Source organism: Panthera uncia (assembly GCF_023721935.1).
Source record: "Panthera uncia isolate 11264 chromosome A3 unlocalized genomic scaffold, Puncia_PCG_1.0 HiC_scaffold_11, whole genome shotgun sequence".
Taxonomy (NCBI): domain Eukaryota; kingdom Metazoa; phylum Chordata; class Mammalia; order Carnivora; family Felidae; genus Panthera; species Panthera uncia.
The window spans coordinates 12,154,694-12,176,548 of record NW_026057578.1 but is presented as its reverse complement, the minus strand read 5'-3'; the positions used below and the strand labels follow the sequence as shown (position 1 = coordinate 12,176,548).

At 40.1% G+C, this 21,855-nt stretch overlaps 1 protein-coding gene across 8 annotated transcripts in view; it reads right to left on the bottom strand.

The window, feature by feature from the left end:
* Positions 1-21,810, bottom strand: part of STAU1 (staufen double-stranded RNA binding protein 1) — a 62,042-nt gene extending 40,232 nt beyond the window's left edge. For 2 of the 8 annotated variants that reach the window (XM_049650634.1, XM_049650638.1), the window contains exons 1-4: positions 21,556-21,808; positions 11,329-11,399; positions 4,841-5,129; positions 2,956-3,080 (exon numbers count right to left, since the gene is read on the bottom strand). In XM_049650634.1, the coding sequence (XP_049506591.1) occupies positions 2,956-3,080; positions 4,841-5,045 (330 nt within the window). In that variant the 5' untranslated portion in view covers positions 5,046-5,129; positions 11,329-11,399; positions 21,556-21,808. Of the gene's footprint in view, positions 1-2,955; positions 3,081-4,840; positions 5,130-11,328; positions 11,400-21,555 lie in introns of those variants that run through there. The other 6 variants (XM_049650635.1, XM_049650640.1, XM_049650639.1 and 3 more) reach the window with 6 other exon arrangements.
* Between the last annotated feature and the right edge of the window lie 45 nt (positions 21,811-21,855).

The window sequence follows — 21,855 nt, the reverse complement described above, 5'->3', positions numbered from 1 at the left end:
AATTCACGATACCTGAGGTTGACTGTAATATGTCGCTTGGACCTGGAACATTGTTTATGGTCATGGTTTAAAAGGCCTGGTCATTACCTTGGCAAATTACTCCCTCACTCCCATTTTTGTTATTTTTATAAACACAAAAAGATACATGTCTCGTTGACTGGCATTGAACAACACTCTATGACAAAACTATGCTTTGAAAAATGGAGGTAAGTACAGAGATTAAAAAAAAATGTTTTCCCCTATATTAAAATATTAGATGCTGATTTGGAAGTCAGCCAAACAGAAATTGTCTTCCAGTTACTTCTCAGGGAAGAAATTCAGCAAACTTGATTTAGACACAAAGTAGTATCTCAAGCAAATTAAGACATTTGTTTTGATGTTCTTGTGTTTGTGGTCTCTTGTCTGAAAACAACCCTAGCAGGATAAAAACATGAATGAATTTGGGAATGTGAGCCAGGTTCTAAAAAGTTGCCTTCTATTTTCCTAAGACTATACTATTCAGACACTGCCTCCATTTGGGGAAGAAAATCCAATCTGTAGCAAGCAAAGATCTAGAAACGTTTCTGAACTCAAGGAGGCATCCAAAACAGCTGATTTTGCCCTCAGCAAACGCTGACTATGGCAAGCCTCTTTATTCCTTTTTAAGTATAAAGGTTACCCAAATACACACTCTGTTCTTGAAATTAGGTTATGTTAATCCTATCAGAAGTGAATATTCTGTCAAAAACTATGACCCATCATAGCACAGTGATTCTTTAACTTTGGTGCTTATCTTAGGAAGCTTAGTAAAATATACATGTCCAGGGACTTCGACTGAGAAGCAAGAGCGGAGACCCTAGGCAAGTGTTCTTTAAAAAGCTCCCCTAGTGATTCTGATGCACTGCAAAGTTTGAGACTCACTACTTAGGAATTTAGCAAAACCAACTGGAGCTTTTGTTTTTCTGCTTTTCTTTATCACTGGATATCACTGTTTCATTTGCAAATAATTTACTGTGAATAATTTAATGTCAAATGTGCTCCTCTGAACATGTCCAGATCATTTAAATTTGGTGCCTAAAGGGATAGGCGCGATGTGCCTTCACAGCTGATTTTTCTTGTAGGTCTTAACTTCAGGATTCCCTCAGTACACAGCTTCCACTAAAGCGGGAAAATTAAAGAATCCTTCACCCCAGTGGAAACACTAGGGGTCCCCTGTATTTCTGCTGCAGTTCACAAGGTTACTCATTTAGGCACCACTAGCATGGACTGAAAATCCTGGCTGGCCTAACAGCCAAACAGCAGAAGTCTACGCTGTGGAATCCCTGGGGCATTTTCATGATCCATTCGTGGAAAGACATTTAAAGGGAAAAAGCTAAAAAACAAAAAAGAGTTAATTCCATTAACAGTTTTGCCTTTCTCCAGGACTTTTCCCCGTCAGCGCTGTTGCCACTCTGCTGCCTTTCTGTGTAGAGGGTTGGTAACAAGGTTAGAATCTTGGTTTTAATAGAATTAAAAGTACACCAGACCACTGATTTTTAAATAAATAGTGTAACAGTCACCGAGGAGGGAATAACTTCTCGTCTTTGAACAACTTGTAAATAAAAGTGCAGTTACAGATTGAACACACAGCCAAATTACCTAACGCACCACTAAAGGTTAGGTGAGAAAGTACATATTTCAAAAAATACCAAGAACAGTTAATAAAAGGGAATCCCAAAGTTAAGGTCTGCAAAAAAAATCCTGTAGAAGAAACAGAAGTTATAGGAAATCACTAATTGCCTTCCAAAAGTAAAGAAACCTTTCAAATATCACTATGCTTTAGAAAAATGTGAAAACTAGCTTCATGTGAGTAGAAATTTGTGTTTCTGAAATGCATAATGGTAATAGCTACCATCTCTCAAGCATTTACTAACTGTCAGGCATTGTGCTCCACACTTTAACATATATTCTCTGGTTTAATTGTCACAGTAGACCCATTTGGGTAGGTATTATCCCCATTTTACAGATGAGGAAACTGAGGTTCAAAAAACAGCAGTAGCTTGCCCAAGGTCACATAGCCAGTAAGGAGCTGAGATTTAAACCCAGATTTGCCTGACACCAAAGGTGACTCACCTCACCACACTAAGGTACCTATTTAGGATTGTGGCTGATGTTACTTTTAGTCAAATTAAAAGAGAAACTTGATATCATTCAAGGCCTGAGGTTTGCACGTCAAGAAAAATGAGGCATAAAGAGACCAATAATTCATCCTTAATTATGTTTACTGCAAGGCTAGGATCAGAAATAGGAGGCCGGATTCCTTCTCTCATACCACACCCTCTCTCATACTGCAGCTGCAAAGATAAAGCCAGATATGCACACATTTAAGTTCCAAGATTTACATTATCAAACAAGCTTCAAAGACCGAATTCCTAAATGGCAAATAGTAAAAAATTTAAGTTACAGTCTTCCATTCTCTAAGATAAGGGGAAGGACAAAGATAAGTGAAGTCAGAGACAGTCCAAAGGACTGACTCACTTTGAAACAAATTTCTACCTCTCATTTTCAAACCTTTTACCTGAATGGCTAACAAGTGGGAAAATGGATTTCCTGTTCCCCTCCTTTCCCGGCCCAGCCTAAGGTACACGTGAAAACAAGCGGGAAAGGAGCCAGAGGCAGGCTGCAGCCAGGAGACCCAGAGCCTGGAAAATTCACGGGAAATCATTCACAGGGGCCTGGGAATGGTCTCTACTCAGAATCCTAAACACAACCACATACTAACTGGAGTTCCCAAAAAGAAGCATATCTTTTCTTTGACCCATTCTGCAAGGGTCAAGAGAAGCGACTTGCCAAAAATCTATACTTTGGCATCTCCTGAAGACAGCCTCAGTGGTTTGAAAATATGTATTCTGAACCACAGCACCACGTGAGCAGTATAAAAAACAGAAAACATTCCTGGTGGGTTATAAATGCACAAGCAGTATGGACAATATTTACCTTACAGTGAGCTGGACCTTGCTCACGCAAAAGCTTATACTCAGGCTGAATCTTGTTGAAACGGGCTAACTCATTCACAAGACACATTGGGGTTTTCTCTTTGGGGTGTGCCATGCTAGAAGGAACTGAAAAATAACGTAAGAGCAATGAAGTCAACTAGCAGTATACAGGACTGCTGCTCTCCCAGGGACACGAAAAAAGAGGGGAAAACGGAAGGTCTTAAGGATTCAGAGCAGCAGTGACACACAACTGCAAACCACAAGGGGGCACCTGCCTGAAGACACAGCTGGGGTCTTCTCCGGACCAGCTGAAGCCAGGTAACCTAGGAGAGGGCAGGTCTTCCAAAGAGAGAACAGAAGGCAGGGGAGTAACTAAACCGTGGCAGGCAAGCAAGATTTAAATCAGAGGCAGCCCTGGTATTATAACCAAACAAGGGGATAACAAGGAGGTCTTCTGAGCACAGACACTCTGGTTCCCACAACAGCTGTGAGCTGTACCCGGTTCGTTATTTCACAAAACTCAACGTGCCAATACCATCTCTCAGACAATGACTGTCGTCTTCTACACAGCTAGTGTCTCATTGCCATCCTCAGACCTTACCTACTTCAGAGAATTCTACAAGTAAAATAAAATGTCCGTGGTGGGCAGGAGTAATAGGATGTGGATATAAGAACACATTAGAAGAAAAGGCGGTAAATCCCAGAGGACTGAAACAGTCTATAACATTTCCTTTTAAGATGGTCTGTGACGGCAAATTTGGGGAAAACTGAATTCTTAGTGGTATTATGACCAGTCAAGACTGCTACCCGGTGAGCCAATCCACGGAAGTCTAGAGGTAGGGTGACAGATGCCATGCAGCTGAGAGTGGGGTGAGCCAACACTCTAAGAACAGATTTATAAAGTAAAGGAAATGAGAAATGAAAGAGGAAATGCAAGGGAAATTGTCAAACACAAGGGGTTGAGAGATGTGTTAGAAGGTGACTCTGGTATGGAGACACCCATGCTGACACCCCATTTAATTGGTTTTACCACTTTGGGGGAGGGTTGGGAAGCAGAACATTTGTTTTCAGGTCTGTTTATTTTTCAGGTGTTTCAAGTCTTTTCTCACCGATGAGCACATTTATTTGCTATTACTTCCTTTTTTAGTTTTGTTTTTAAGTAATCTCTACACCCAATGCAGGGCTTGAACTCATGACCAAGATCAAGGGTCACATGCTCTACTGACTGAGCCGGCCAGGCGCCCCATCAACAAGCACATTTAGTCCTTTTTTATTTTCTTAATAATCAGATTTAAATGCTTCCGAACTTACTCCCTCTCTAAAACTCTCTGCTTCAGTGTTCAATTTCTAATGGGTCCTCACTGTGATTTCTGAACTACCTCTGGAACCTCAACTTAAACTCACTTGTTCAAACTAAAAACTAACAAATGCCAATACTCTCTGGCTTTCCAGTAAATGTGGCTGCCCCCTTGCCTGGGATGTAATCTCAGAGGCATATAAAATGGAGGCTCACACATACAAGAATTCGTGGTCAGTTCTGGGAAATAGTTTTTAAAGCAGAATTTTCCCATAAAACAACAAATATCCAGAGTGGTGTTTACTGTTCAATTCTTTCTGCTAGACACCACTTTATAACCAACTAGGTTTTATAGTTTACTTTTCAATTCTCTTTCTTACACTCTGAAGTGGTCTGTCAACTCAGGCCTCCATCAACCCAATACACAACCAGTGTTTTATATCTGGAAAAAAGCAGCATGGATGTTAATACTTTCTTCTGCTTCTTGAAGGTAATGTGAGAGTTCCCTACATCTGCAGTCTATTTATCAGATCAGAAAACAGGCTAAGAAAACATTTGAAAAAGAAGACACTTGGATTCATACGCTTACCTGCAGCTGCACTGGTGGGTGTGACAGATGCAGAGGGTAAAGCAGAGTTTTGAATAGGTCTACCTGCATTTTCAGAGGGCAGAGAGCTAGCAGTAGAAGGAATACTCATCAAAGGCTGTGAGAGAAGAGACTGGTTCTTGTTCAGTATTTGGCTCCCTGAGAGAGCAGCAGATGGGTTCTGAACTTGCACTTGAACTTGAGACATGGTCACTTTCAACAAAAGTGAACAACTGCAGGTAAACAGCTTTCAGTGCAGGTTAATTCAGTGCTATGAAGTCTAAAGTTCTACCTAAAAGTTGTAAGGGAAAGAAAATAAAAAGGTAAATTATAGAGGAGATATGTAATCACCAATATTCAGTCAAAGTTGGTGTCACCTACTCAAGAATGAAATTAGTCCCGTTAGGCCTGTAGCTATGTTGATGTATTAGAAGTGTTTCTCTCCTTGGTATACAGTGAGGTTCCTGGCCTTGTGACTTTCTCACAGTGCTTTTAGAGGACTTACAATACCCATATGCTCTGCGTGTTCATTCTATAAAGAGAATCCAGTAGGGTGAAATGACATTCATTATTGAATATTAAGAACTATGAACTATAGTTTATATCCAAAATGGCAAATTAAAAAATACGGAGAGGCTTTCCATACCATATAGGATATGGTAAAGATTTCTGGCCTCAAAATTGTAAGAAGCTGAAAGCAAAATGGGTTCATAAGACCCTTTAATGCGGAATTTGTAAACACTGCTTCCATGGAAGGGCCATGTGCTGACTGGTACCCTTACAGTTTTCCTTTAAGCTCACCGAAGAAAGAGAAGAGTTTCTCACTTTTGCTGCTGCTTTTTCCTCGTGATGACAAAAGATCCATTTTTTTTTCCTATGAGGTTTGTCTAGACGGTCTCATTTAGTTACAGACCACAAACAAAACTGCTGCATCTACATTAATATGCAAGATCCTGAGAAATCATCTGAATAGTAAAGAACATTCTATAGCCTTTGTACTATTAAAAGCAAAAGTGGCAAAGAGGAAGAAGAGAGGAACAGATTTCAGACTGGCCATTTCATTGGTGTGGCTGGGCAGTGGGACCCAGGAAGCGGAGGAGATGGTTTACTTCATCTTATAAGTTCCAAACGCATTGCTTCTATTACATTTAAATTTCCTCCTAAGTCAAAAATAAGGGCAGTTCTGCTTACGTTCATGGCCATCCTTCAAAAAGCTGAAAATGTTTAAGCAAGTCAAAAGTACTCAAAAATAACCAGTACCAACAAAGAGTAGAAAAAGGCAATCAAAACAGAAACCAGCAAACAAACCAAAAGTTCTATTACAGAGTGTTACTTTAATTTTTTCTAACAGTCTCAAGATGATTTTTAATTAAAGCTGGATCTTTAGAAAGAGATGAAGGACCACAATTAAGTTACTTGAGAAGTTCTGGCACATTCTCTCTTGCTGAGAGCAAAAAGAACTGCAAAACTAAAAACAACAACTCAAATACCTCAGCTGAAACATGACTTTGGATATACAGACCTAAGCACCACCTTGTTCATCAAAATCCCCCATACTGCAGTTATTCCTTTGTTTACTTTTGGAGTCAGAACAAAGTGACAGACGAGGTCCACTGAAGACTAGATAACTGTTCTGGCAGACACGTTGCCAATGTCAAGAAACAAGTCCAGAACCACCCAGAAATTAGCTAGGACCCTGTGTCATTATTCTGATTTCCTTCAGCTGTCAAAATAGAAATATTTCTCTCTCAATGCCCCCCCACCCACCTGCACTCCCTCTTTCTACACTTTGCCTCAATGGCATTTCCCCCCACCCCTTCCCCAAATCATCTATAGTGCACTCACAACTGCACAACACCAACCGCTGGTTACAGGTCAAAAAATAAGTCAAAAGCAAAGCGTCTGCTCCAGAGCCTACCTGCATCCCATAAGCAGCAACCCAACCCTGACCTGGGTGGCTCTCAGAGGAGGAGACTGAATGAATGAACTAAATTTAGAAAGGGTAGGGCCCCAGGGGATCTGTTTTGGCTAATGCTGTCTACAGCAGGCCCACAACCAGCATCTCCAGTCACAGACATAAATACACAGATTTTCTAGAAGTTGAAAAAGGGAACAAATGGCCTTTAATTAAGACTGCCCCCAAAATGTTAACCTCATCTTCACCTGGCATTGTATCTTTATAACAACTGGTTGAAACAAGTAGTTCAAAACTGCAAATAGAAATTTCCTAAAACCCTAGTAAGACTGTGTACTTTACAAATTTTTAATTTCCACCATGACCAATAGTAAAATTCAACAAACAGTACTCATTAGCACATGAACACTTCTATGTGTCTTTAAGCCTGAAAAGAGAAGCTAACGCAGTGGTTCTAAAGAGGTGACAATTTTCGTCCCCAAAGACATCTTACAATGTCTGGAGATATGGTTTGTCACAACTGGAGGATGGGATGACCTACTGGGATCTAGTGGATAGAGGGACCAGGGATGCTATTTTGAGTATACATATACCAACCAACAAAATAAAATATTACTAATTTAATAAATAGCTTATATTTTTAGGAAAAGAAAATCTCCTTTTCATTTCAAAAGGCTCTAAAAAAAATTTTGAGGCTAATATTTTACCCAAACAGATGTTCCTCTCCCAAAGAGAAGCCAGGCAGCTAACGTAGTTTACAAATAGGGTAAAATATACTATTTACCCACATAATTTGAACAAATAAAGCTTTTCACTACTGCTAATTATACAGTTCACAGCAGCATTTAGTGGAATCATGGACTTCTGGAGATACTACTTCTGTATAAATGTAGAATCTGTTGCTGTTCAGTACTCTGTTCCGAAGATTAAAACCTTAAATGAAAACTTGTCTTTTCTTTTGAGCCTATCTTTAAGGATTACTTTCCACCAGACACATTAGGGACTCAAAAGAGATTAAAATGATTTGTTAGTCTTCTTATAAAAGAACAATATTTTACACACAGTAAAATTAGGTTGAAAATTGAAAACACAAAGACTTCAGTTTTCCCCAGCTCTGGAAACACCTTTAACTGTTAAGCCTGTGTTGCTTTGCTCTTTCCCTGCCTCCAGCACAGATGAGGGCCTTTAATCTCCTGGTTTCTCTTATTTGAAGAGCTTTAGACACCAACTCAGGATAATATGTTCATCTTATTCTCAAATCCTTATATTTATCTAGCACAAATAATCAGCACTATAACACAGAGGAGTGATAGGGCAGAGTTAGGGGTACCATCTTTTTTAAAAGATTCCTAATTCCAACTCCCCCAAGTCCTAAATTTGGCTTGGTGATACAAAAGTCTTCTTATAAAAACAAAGAGTCTCACTTTGGCTGGCAGCTTCCTTTTTACAAGTGTCAAATACTTTTTAATGGGTAGTAGGGAAGGGGAATATGGGCACATGAATACTACAAAAGCGTTTTTAAGAAATTATATCTACGTGGGGTGCCTGGGTGGCTCAGTCGGTTGAGCATCTGACTCTTGATTTTGGCTCAGGTCGTGATCGCACCAACCGTGAGATCGAGCCCCACATGGGGCTCTATGCTCACAGTGCAGATCCTGCTTGAGATTCTTTCTCGTTTTCTCTCTGCGCCTCCCCTGCTCACACGCACACTCTCACTCTCTCTTTCAAAATAAAGAAAGAAAGAGATTACAAGTAATGTGTTAAAAAGTGATGAGGCACAAATGCAAATTCCTCACTCAGCAGTGATTTACCAAGTCTAGGCCATAGTGAATGCAATGAGTGATCTGTTTAATACCCAAGAAGGCTGATCCTTCCAGAAATAGTTTACAGAAGTATCTATAAGGGTGCTTAGTCTTACTTTCAACTACCAGGTTGTTAAATGTTGTCATATGAAACAACTACTTCAGCAATTATGGAAGAACATCGTTTTTAATATCCAATTTGTAGCTACCGTAATACATGACTTTACTTTTGTATTCAACACATCATTCCCCTTTGCCATCAGCGATGTTTCCAAACAAGGTGTGTGAAAGAAAAAAGGAAAAGAAAAAGTCATCCCAATTCTGGGCAAGCTTTTACGACAGCCACAGACATTTTAGTAAATACCTCTTCCTTCAAAGTCCTCCCTCAAATCTTACATGGCATGGGTACACAAATACAAGAGTACTACAACAGCCTTAAAATACATCTAAAATGCCCACATCATTCCTTTAAATTCAACAGTTATTTCCAAGATCCTCTGTCGACACACCTTAGAAATTGCAATGCAGTCATATGTTTTCTTCAAATAAACTCACCCTATCTCCCTATCTTCACCCCTACCAGCACCCACCATCCCCACTCTGATTCCCAGAATAGCAATTCATTGACTCCAAACATCATCCAAACATCTGTAGGCAGGGCAGCTGCAAAAACAGAAACACAGCAATCACTGTACTCCTACATAATCAATTCTAAAAAGATAACAGCATTATCAAGCAAATAATATCCCACAGCAGGCCCATATATCAAATTACCCAATAATTAAAAGGTTCTTTAAAAGAAATATGACCCAACTACTTAAGACAGAGGGAAAAACAAAACAGACCACTATGTACTTGGTGCTCAAAAGAAAGACGGGACAAGTAGCCCCAAGGAGGCATAATCACTTGCAAAACAATAAAATCAGCCAAAAATAATGCCTGGAAGCTCAGGCTGTTAAGATCTTTGCATCCAAGTGACTGAATGTGGCCCCTGTCTCACACGTGGCTCAGTGCCAAGTGGGAAGCAGAGGATTTTCTTTCCACACAAATGTAACCACTGGGTGGTCCGTTTAAAGAAACACTTCCTAAAAGAGAATTCATTCTCAGTTGTTCATCCTATAAAAACCATCACACCAAACTGTATACTAAGATGAAAAAAACTACCTCTACAGCCCAATAAGCTGCAAACCTTACTTTTTTCCTAGCTTTGAAACCTTATCAACCTCCTCTCTCCCATTCCCTAGGAGGAATTCTTAAAAATTACTAAAGTCAAATACATTATTTCTCGTAAACACGGAAGTGTTTTTTAAAATCTAAACTTATAAAAACATACAAAAATGTTTTAAACCAACCAAAATGAATAACTATTCATGATTTGCTGGAGATTTTTAAGAGTAGTACTGTGTGACCTACTCTTAAATAAGACGGGGCTTAGTTTAATATAAAGTTAACTGGCTTTTCCTTTCAGAAAAGGGAAATTGTACCCTGTAACTATGTGCCATCTACCTAGAAACACGACTGCATTTACCATCATCTTCATGCAAAACAGACCAGAGTCAAGACCCAGTTTCTAAGAAACCAGCCTTGCTGCTAAGTAGCAACCAACAATGTTAAATCAGATCAAACTTCTGAGTTGTGGCTTTCAGTTCTACTCCCAAACAAAATAGCAATTATCCACCTAATTCTTGGCAATCCACTGCCTGGTGCCTCAGTTTCCCCAGACACTTTGTAGTAGGATATCTGACAAAGCTTCAGCTGTCGCAATCTGAGAGCTGAAACAATGAAAAATCCTGAGGCATTGTAACAGTTATTCAGTTTTTTGAAAAGAAAAGCATTCAATAAACGCAGTGTAAATCCATTCACTGAGCCTGGTACAACTCCTCTAATTTCCTTATGCTTCAATTTCCTCATTCCCAAAGAAAGCTGGGTTTAACTTGTCCACTAAACACTACCTCGGGGATACGGTATAATGATATGCTTTCAGCTCTGAGGTAAAGTGCTAAAAACAAAAGGCAGTATGACAGGTGCAGTGTATTTCACAGTGCCCTGACATAAAACTGTAAAATCTTTTTGGTCCAGATCATCACAAGCAGCCAGTGGTAAATGGAACTTGGTTCATAACCCTGTCTCATGACAGAAAACAATGTTGGATTAGTTCCACAAGTTTGAAAACCAAGTTTTACATTAACAATCTGAAAATTCAAAGGCAAACGACAAAAGCCACTATAATCAGGATGCTCACCAACCAAGTTATGTTTAATGACAACTTCAGGGGCACCTGGAGGGCTCAGTCAATTGAGCATCTGACTCTTGACTTTGACTCAGGTCATGATCTCGTGGTTCGTGAGTTCTAACCCTGCACTGGGCTCTGTGCTGACAGCATAGACCCTGCTTGGGGTTCTCTCTCTCTCCATCTCTCTCTATCCCTTCCCTGCTGGCGTGCGTGTGCTTACTCTCTCTCTCTCTCAAAATAAATAATCTCAAAAAAAAGAAAAAAAAAAAGGACAGTTTTGGTGGTCAACTTTCATGTCTCAACATTTAAATTATATGGCAGTACAGGCTAAAGGGCTTTCCACTCTAGTCATCAACCTTCCCTGCATTTACTTTCTAATTAAATCTCAAGAATGAGAAGAAATTCAAACTGCATACAATTTATTCTGTTTCTCTAATATTACAGCCAGAAGTAAAAGTCATTTTCCACACAAGTCATTCAAGAGTTCAAAAAATATTAGATTATGAACAGGCCTGAAATTATAGCACCAAATTACGTGTACCTTAAAAAGAGGTGCTCCAGGAATAATGTTGTTTTGGTTCAGTTCTGAGAGGTTATGTGGTTAGGAAACTCCTAGAAAATAAGAAACAATAATAATTTATTAGAGTAGATCATTTCTGAAAATGAAGATATATACTATTCAAGTTTTGGGGAAACCTAAAATTTACAAGTAGGGAAGTGTCTGAAAGCATGATGTCATGGCTTAAAGCAGCACAATGCAGAATTCAGGAAAGATACAACTGCCAACCGGGTAAAGAGTACTTTGTGGAGACATGACCACAAGAGAGCTGTGAATACCTCGAAACCAATTTTAAAGAAAGAAACTGGACATCATATACTGTCTGATCACACAAGCCTGATTTTTAAACTTATGGATTTTTTTAAACTACTGGCTAAATATTCTGTTCATAAATATTACCATATGCTTGATGATGCAAATACAATTGCATGGGAAACTTTACAAAAAGGCACTTTGTACATAAATATTCTTATATTAAACTGCACAATACAAAAAAGCACATTACCTCTAGTAAATCCAAACCATAATCGTTCTTTAGAACTGGATTTCAGGAGACATAAGAGTTTAATTCTCAAACTCTCAGGTCTGATTTAGCTACAGGTATCTTCCTTTTTAAAGGGTAGTACAGGTGTCCCTTGAACAACAAGAGGGTTAGGAGTGCCAATCCCCCACCCCACAGAGTGGAAAATTCAGGCTTTAACTTTTCACTCCCCGAAGACTTACTCACTAATAGCCTAACTGTTGACCAGAAGCCTTACCAACAACATAAACAGTTGAGTAACACATATTTTGTACGTTATATGTATTCTATACAGTATTCTTCCAACCAAGCTACAGAAAAGAAAATATTAATAAAATCGTAAAGAGAAAATACATATACAATACTGTATTGTATTTTCAAAAAAATCCTCATATAAATGGACATACACAGCTCAAACCCGGGTTGCAGTCAGTAACAAAGAAAACTCCTTACCTTGAGATGCCTTTTGCATTTTTACAACATTAAGTAATTTCATTCATTTCAATTCCTCACTGCTATTGGGGCTTAACAGAGGATAGAAATAGCTGTTCACTGTCCAAAATTTCAGAAATAAAATAAATTCTCCTTTGTTTTACAGTATTTTAACAATTAAAGTTCCTTCTGTAAATAGTATACTATGCTAACAATTTAACAATCTAGAATCCTGTTGCTCCATAATCTCACCCATTCACAAGCCTAGCATTAGGGGAAACTGAAAAAGGCCTCTGAGCAGCCCAAAGAGATAGCTAAGACCACCCTGGAGAGCTCATGCCTTTTACTCCTGGGGCCTTTGCCTTAGTTCAAGCCTATCTGTGCTGTATCTAAGTTTTCTAGCCCAACCCAGAAATTTAAAAAATTAGAATGAAATAAATAAATAAGACTGGAAAAAGGGAGCTGCTAGAATCAGACATCATGACAACAGTAAGAATCAATCACCAACAACTTTGCAACAAAGAAAAAAGGAGGAGGGGAGAGAAATATAGCAGCGTGCAACCATTTGGATTTCAGACATATTTACACAATACAAGGATAGCTGGCACTCATACACATTCACACTCCTGTGAGCAAACTCAGTTTTTGAAATCCCTCAACCATTTTCAAATGATAATCCCAAGCCACCATGATTGTTTCCAGTGTATCTACACAGCACTTACTCTCTCTAAGCAGTGGTAGAGAAGACAGACTGGGGGGTTAAGCCCAAATCTCTTTCTTTCCCACTCAAGCACACACACTAGAATGCAAAACAGTGAATTACATTCATTGCTTTATTCATTCAACAATTACTGAACACCTATTTGCAGGCAGTGTCCTAGGCACAAATAAGATACAGTCCCTGTCCTTGTGGAATTCACATTTGTACAGGAACAACCTTGAACCTAACACAAACTTAAATTAAGAATTCACAGTGGCATTTTAACTTGTAGTAACAAATCATTTATGATCACACATCACATCATAACTAAAGAAGATACATAAGAACACAAAGACCCCTTAGCTGCAAAATGCTGATTTAGGATAAGGGCAAACCAGCTAAGCACAGTGTTGTTTGGTATGGTGGAAGGAAACTCCTGGCTGGAAATCTGAGTTTGGGTCCCAACTCTGGTGCTCAGTTGGATGATAAATGCTTCATTTAATAGGGCAAGAGGCTTCAACCTTTTAATATATTAAATGGGGTTACCACTACCAATTTCATATGATAGTAAAATAATAACTGTGTGCTTCTTGGGTGGATTAACTGGTAATGTAGGTGAAATGCTTGTAAAGTATGATATTCCATGCCAGAGTTAGCTGTTAAACATCACTTTCTTAGGGTACACTGCAACTGATATTATAAAATGATGTTAAGTCACAGTCAAAACACATTATTGGGGCACCTGGGTGGCTCAGTGGGTTAGGCATCCAACTGTGGCTCAGGTCATGACCTCTCAACTGCGAGATCAAGCCCCACACTGGGCTCTGTGCTGACAGCAGCTCTGTGCCACTTCGAGTCCCCTATCCCCCTCTTTTTCTGCCCTTCCCCCACTCTCTCTCTAGCACATGCACTCTCTCTCCAAATAAAACATTTAAAAAAATATTTTAAAAAAGAAAAAAAATTAAGAAAAAAAAAAGCAAAATTAGAAAGAACTTTATCCCTCCCTCCAAAAAAAATTTATTCTTTTTTTATGTTTGGTGCTTAAACAGGTAAAGTCTGTTAACAGGAAAATCAGTACCCAGTAGTCATACTCTGAATGTTCCAGACTGTAAAGGTTCACTATACTACAAACCAAAAGGAAACTATTTACCTAACTCTATTTGTCATCTAGGTGAAGGGTCACAGAGCTTCAATGAGCAAGTTGGTTAAATTGTGCAACAAAGAACATAAGCCTCCAGGTATAATCAGACTTATCACTACATATAAATTATCTTCTTTCTGACCCAGGAAAGGACTGCCTAGCATTCTGTACGAAATCACAATGCCATCAGCAGACAATGGCCCTGTTTGTATCAGGGTGGAATCTGCAAGAGTAGAAAATTCATGCCTCAGTTAATTTTAATCTATAGAAAGCACGGACTTCAAAAAGTAAAACTGTGAGAAAATCAGACAAGATCTAGTTAAATCAAAAAGTTTGTGCCTGAGGGGAGCCGATATAGATAATTTAAGAAGGAGCATGTGCTCACTTCATCCCCAGAGAAGACCCATTTCCAACACCTTTTCATGATTAATGAGACACACGTATGTCATTACAGACTACACGGTCACCTCAGTTGAGGTTAAAACACACAATGGAAACTCACACACCAACTCATAAAAACCCCAAATCCAAACAACAGGTTTCATTTCACTGATGTAGCCTTTTAAAACTAACCCTAAGAGAGGACTACCGCCAGGGTGGAGAACCAAAGAGGCTTCCTATTCAAGGAGATCAGCAATTCAAAGAAAATAAAAAAGAAACTGTTCGGGAGGCAGTTCAATACCAAACAGAAAGTTACATGAAATATTCCCAATACCATCAGTGAGGAAATGGATGTTAGAAATGGCTAGGAAGCAAAGAGGGCAACAGCCACCTCGCCCTATAAAGTTAATTGGAAGTTTAGTTAACTCATATCCAATAAAGTAGAATATTGTAATTTTAAAGATAATCATGTTCAGGGTGCCTGAGTGGCTCAGTCTGTTAAGCATCCGAACTCTTCATTTTGGCTCAGGTCATGATCTCACAGTTCAGTTTATGAGATGGAACCCCATACAGCTTGCATGGGATTCTCTCTCCCTCTCTGCCCCTCCCCTGCTCTCTCTCTCTCTCTCTCAAAATAAATAAACATAAAAAAAAAAAATAAAGAAACTGATTTTCTTAACAACAACCTTATTTACAGTTCATAAATCATTTTTAGCAAACTTCATGAATGATTATAGCAATAATTTAGGGGAGAGCCTCCTACAGGTTCATGAAACCTCCTTCTCCCCGTTTACTTCTAAGTAGTTCCCCCAACTCCACAAACTCTGAATCACCTTAAAAGTTTTAGTTTGACTGTATCAACCCATCACAGCAAACCAGGAAACCGTAAGTCTTCAAACTATTTCAAGGGAATGATGAATAGGGTTCATTTTAAAAATTGAGTATTACTGATACAGACTTTTTTCTCAAATTGGGTCTGATATTCTGGTAAACAAAAATCATCCTACCTATGGTAAAGCACTGGTGACACACAGAAAAAATTACCCTAAACAAAAAGCACCTGAGCATAATTAGAGACGAGGGATGGTTCAATGGATAGAGCTCAGGACCCCACTACAGTTACTTGGCCTCCTAGACAGGCCTCAGTATCCTCAGCCACTATGAACCTACGTCTGCAAAGACGTTTTCAAGTATCAGAAATATAACATAAAGCACCTACTTCAACTCTTAGCACAAAGGAAGAGCCTGATGAACAGCAGCTTTTTATATTATTAAATTCAATCTGACCCTTCAGATTCCTTTCCTGCATCAAGTAACCCTCATCCTGTAATCCTAACCTACCTAGCACATGGTTAAGAGCTCAATAAATAGTAGCAAGTATTATTATCCAGCAAATTTACTAATCCTGTCCTCAGCCACATAAACATCTATAAATATAAGCTTATAGCTACACACCACTTGTAAAAAACATTTTAAATGGGAACAGAGAACATGCTGACTAAAATCAACCCACTCACTGGGCAACCAGTTCTAAAGCTACATCAAATATAGAGACAATCTAATGAACAATCATTTTCATTTAAGGCAAAGACCCCAGGGCACTTAAGTAAATTTTTTTTAGACTTTGTAGTCTGGTAGACATAACAAAAATCTTCTAGAAAATTATGACCTCTGTATTACATTATAAAAAAATAGCCTAGTTTGGTTCCATTACTGTTATAAACTCACAAAATCATCACACTTCTTCCCCAAATTAGATTCCAGATTAAACAGAAGCAGATGGGCTACAAATTTAATATTTAGAAGACTAATTTTTAATCGAAAGCAAGTACTTTCTTCGATAGATTTTCCCACTTTTGCTTTCAGTAAATATACTTACTTTGGAGGAACCCCCTGAATATACTCCTTTGACAAATAAATGAACATGTGTAATTCCAGAAACTATAATAAAGTCTGTGGAGAATTTGTCTCTACCTTCTCTTATCCAGTGACATAAATTACTTTTACATCAACCTTATTCACTACTATGGGAATGTAAATATTTTAAAAATTAAGCTCTTTGCAGTTATTTCCCCCACTTTACCGTTTTTTTTAATAATAAATAATTTCCTTTGGTAAGATTTTCTAGTTTAGAGCAACAGATATCCAAGTCATCCATCTATTGGCATTTGTTACAATTAACACAGCTATATATTTGTAATCCTATTCTCCCTTTAGTAGGTGAGAACAAAGGATCTGGCCAACATTATTCAAACTTTGTAACACCTGATTTATAGATAAGCACATTGGTGCAAAAATTCATTAAACATTTCTTCAAGAAAGCAAAAAGTTCTAGAGTCAAAGCAAAACTGGAAACAAATATCAACAAAGCTTTTAAAGTCCTAGGAACACCTTATAGAGCTGCCTCGATGTAAAATTAACTGTGGTGGGGGCACCTGGGTGGCTCAGTCAGCAAAGCATCCACCCTCTGGATTTCAGCTCAGGTCAAGATCTCACGGTCTTAAGACTGAGCCCCATGTCATGTCAGGCTCTGCTGACGGCACGAAGCCTGCTTAGGATTCTCTCTCTCCCTCTCTCTCTGCCCCTCCCCTGCTCTCTCTCTCTCTCTCTCTCTCTCTCTCAAAAATGAATTAAAAAAAAAAAAAAAGAAATGTACTGAAAAATAAAATGGGGGGCACTTGGCTGGCTGAGTCAGAAGAGCATGTAACTCTTGTTCTCGGGGTCATGAGTTTGAGCCCCACGCTGGGTGCAGAGATTACTTAAACAAATAAAACTTTAAAAAATTCAAAAACAAAAACTTTTAAAAAAGAAAAATAAAATGAATTAACGAATTCAAAGAGACGCCGCAATTCTTTAAATGCTGTTGTATGTTTGAAAATGTTCATAATAGAATGTTGGGGAAAAATAAGGATAGTGAATAACATGTCTTCTAGTTCAATCTCTAACTTGTAAATTACACTTTTTGAAACAGCATAAATGTTAAGCCTTGATTTTAATGAGGTTTTATTTAAGGAAAAGCTCATTTAGAAAATTACACCAGAAGCATTTTAGCCACAAAGGTCTCTGTCACCAAAAGTTGAGAATTTAAAACAAGCTTTTATAGGTTTAGTGTGACGCAAAAGGTCTAGTGTGAAACAAAATCTGTCATAAACTTCTTTAAACACTCCTGAAGGCCCCAGAATCCCATTCCGAGAGAAAGAAAGCAACGCCAAAAGCTCTTGTTTGAGGGGGAAGAATTCACATTTCCACAAACCGAACAAGTCTGGGTCACTAAGTGTAACAGCAAATAAGATGATCCAGTTTGCAGAATCATAAAAACAAGGTCCCTGGAACTGACTTATGACATCCAACAAAAAGATGTCTTTTTCACGAAAGTTTCATTTTTATGCTGGTGAATTTCACTTTCACTCCATCCCCTAAGAGCAAGAGAAAGTTGCTCAATAAGCAGAGATCCACTTGGACTCCTATAGTAAGTATCTTCGTTGTCTTACTGAGAGGAGACTGGATACAGCAGCACAGTATAGGCCACCGTTTGAAGATTACACTCAGAATAATGTTAATGGGTTAGACTTCAGAGGTGGGGGGGGGGGGGAGTTCTATGAGTCATGCTCATTTCCAAACTTAAAATAATCTGTATATATAAATGGGTTTTCTGGCTGAATCTTAAAAGAGAGCAATTTAAGTCTGAACAAACTGTATTTATGGTAACAATTCCAAATACTTAAAAGTTTTACTTTAAGCCTCCTGGGAAGCACTAAGCATTTTTTTAAAAATAAAGTACGTTTTGTGCCCTTTCTTAGATACCAAATTATTTTTTCCTAAGTTAATTTTAAGAGCTATTCATATCCCTCTCCATCTCTCAGACTGTAACAAGTAAAACCTAACATCCATTTTCACTACACCTGATCAAGCTCAAAAGTAAACATACACAATTGAAATTACGTTACAGGTCTAAAAACTGTGAAGTGTCCATGACCAGAAACTTGAAAATTAAGTAATGATTCCTTACTTACGCAATATTCCTGTCAACCTCCATTCTAGGAAAAAAATCTCTTTTCAGACAGGAAAGAAAAAACATGAGCATCTATGCTGTGAAATTCATTCATACTTACTAAAAATAATTCTACAACAGAGTTTGGAAAGCAAATACCCTTTGCTTAATTCTTAACCTGAGGTGACAGCAGCATATTTATACCACGGTAAAGAAACTTTGAAAGTTTCATTATGAATTATTAACTATAGTTTAACTATGACACAAAGTTATTCTCCATTAGAAGTGGTTTAACAGGTCTCCACGAAAACGAAAATGGCTTTTCAATTATAGCCATTAATAGCTCAAGAACTGTTGCTTTTGTACACAAAGAAGCAAGGCAACATTTTGGACATGACTTTGAGTGGGAAAAGCACTGAACCAAGAGCTGATGTGGCAGCTCATTCTTTTTCTGCTGTATGATAATCATGTATAAACAAAGATGAGAAGTCCAATAAACAAAATGAGAACCAGGATTTCACTGAAAGTAAATTTTGTGACAGATTAACAGTCTGGGGCAATCTGGTAAAATTATATGATGTTTAGGATTTGTTTCAAAATAACCTAGTTTGGGGGAGGAGGTACTACATGAAACAATATGACCTTGGCTACAAGTTAATTATTGTCAAAGCTAAGTGACCAATACATGGGGATTCTCTATAGTTATCCAACTTTTGCATGTTTTCCGTAATAAAAAGTTGTTTAAAAAAAGTTATGGGGCACCTGGGTGGCTCAGTCGGTTCAGCGTCCGACTTCAGCTCAGGTCATGATCTCACAGTTCACGAGTTGGAGCCCCACATTGGGCTCTGTGCTGACAGCTCGGACCCTGGAGCCTGCTTTGGATTCTGTGTCTCCCTCTCTCTCTACCTCTCTGCCCCTCCCTCTCCTCCGCCCCCCCCCACCCCCCACCCCAGAACTCTGGCTCTCTCTCTCAAAAATAAAATAAACATAAAGTTATCAACTGCAATATTAAAATACCATTTTCCCAAAACTACAATTCAGATGTGGCAGAGGCATGCTTGTCGCACAGATTTCTCTTTCTCTTTTTCTTTTTTTTCTTGCTTCCTTCCTTCCTTTCCCTCTCTTTCTCTCTCTCTCTCTCTCTCTTAGGTAGGCTTCATGTCCAGCACAGAGCCCGTCGTGGGCCTTGGATTTACAACGCTGAGATCAAGACCTGAGCTGAAATCAAGAGTCCGATGCTTAGCTGACTGAGCCACCCAGGCACTCTGGTACAGCTGTTTCTTAGGTGTTTTTAAAGAGTCATCCAAACAAATATTTTACACCAGAAATGACTCTGTCAGAAAATTATAGGAAAATGTCAACGTCAGAGAGGCCACTTTGCATCACATGTTATTAAGAGACAGGTGTAAATCAAAACAATTTTGAATTCAGTAAGGAAATTTACTACCTAAAACAATCCTATGATACAGGAGATCATTCAGTAGAGCAAACACACACTCTCTGCTTTTTTGTAAATTTGAACCACTATGAGTTACATTTCCTTTAATGAAAGGTACACATTACAACTACATAAAGAATTAAAACAAACTCGGTATCTTTAAAGTTGCTGGTTTAAAAATCCCACCTGTCACCAGAAGGACATGCTCCCTCTACAATCCAACTGTATTTTTAGTTTTTACTTCAACAAGCGGCAATGTAATTTATATTTGGTAAGCACACAGACTCCTGAAAGGCCAAAATCAATCAAAAAGCCCGATTAACTCTCTTTCCACCACCCTCTGAACAATTAAAGCTACAAGCAGAAGGGAAGAGTGACCTTAAAAACGTCCCCACAGCCAGAGAACAGAGGCAGAACAGACTGAAGCACATATCTTCGCAGGAACAGAAGAAAACTTCCACACAAGCAATACTGCGACACGGAGATGGGGCAAGGGCTTAAAAGGAAAGTCGGCCAACAGGGACGGAGGGAATAAAAGCGAAGCTGCAGTGAAAAAAAAGTTAGAAGTTAGAGATGCAGCGCAAGAAAAGACAGACATATTTTTTTCCAGCTTCATACACCGCCCCCTCCAGGGCCTGACACCGAGCAAATGATCCGGAAAGGGTTCCTGAACTCAAGGAAAGCTTCGGCCAGCAACTTTCCCAGAAATGAAATGACAACAAGAAGCCGGAGGATGGCAGGAAAAATGGACAGGTTGCTCACACTGAAGGAACTGATGAAATCTTGTAGTTGGCTCAGCGGAGGAGATGGAAATAACAGCATCTTTTACAGACTGCCTGCTTACAGAGTGTCCCAATTAAACGTACGCCCCTTTCAGATGTTAACAACCCAAAACAAAGCCCCGGCGCAGGCGGTGGGCACGCTCAAGCTTTCTGCCTCAAGGAAAACCTAGGTAGGTCAACTTATTTCCACTTTACCCATTAAGTTATACCTTAATGTCACGCTAATAAATTATGCAGACGGTTTATTGGGACACGCTGTGGGTCTGGCACTCTGATAAGCGCTTCACACGCCCCATTTCACGGAACCTTAACAGCGAGCGTTACGAGGCAGGAACCGCATTAGCCCCTTTTCCAACCAAGACACAAAGAGTTTAAGTGACTTGCTGAAAGCAGTAGCGCTGGGATTTGTACCCGTGTCAGGACACCTGGGCTGTGCTCGTATCCACTATGCTCCGGATCTGGCTGGGGAGATTTAGACGCTCAGGGACTTGAAGCGGGGAGCTCCCCCCCGACCCTACCACCCCCCGCCCCAGGAATAACTTCGGCATCCCCGCGCGCGAGGAAGAATGGGGAAAGGCGGCGTGGCACCTGTTTCTGGCCCCAGCAAGGGGTGGAGGAGCTGGGGCGCCTTGGGTCCAGGCCGCGGGGCGCCCCGACGCGGGGGGGCGCGGGAGGACCCGCCTCCTCCAGGAAGGCCCCGCGGGCGGGACAGAGGCCCGGGGAAGAAGCCAAGCGCGCGGGCCCGCCGAGGCCTAGGCCCCACCCGCCGCCTCCCTCCGTAGCCGCGGCGCCCGCGCGGGCCCCGCCAGGCCCGGCCGCCTCACCTGGCTGCTGCCCCGAGCTCGTCCCCCGGCCGGCGGTCCTGGGCGGCGGCGGCGGCGACGGGGGCGGCGAGGAGGGGAAGGAGGAAGGAAGAAGGGAGAGGAGGAAGGGAACGGCAGGAGGGAAGAGGCGGAGTGGCCGCGGCGAAGGCGGGCGCCGCCGGGCCGGGGGTCAGAGGAAAGGGGGAGCCGAGCCAGACGCGGCGGCCGCCGGCGCAAACGCTGAAGAGCCGCTCCGGCGCCCGCAGCCCGGCAGGAAGTGACGGGGGAGGGGCCTGCGCCCGCCCCCGGCCCCCGCCCGCC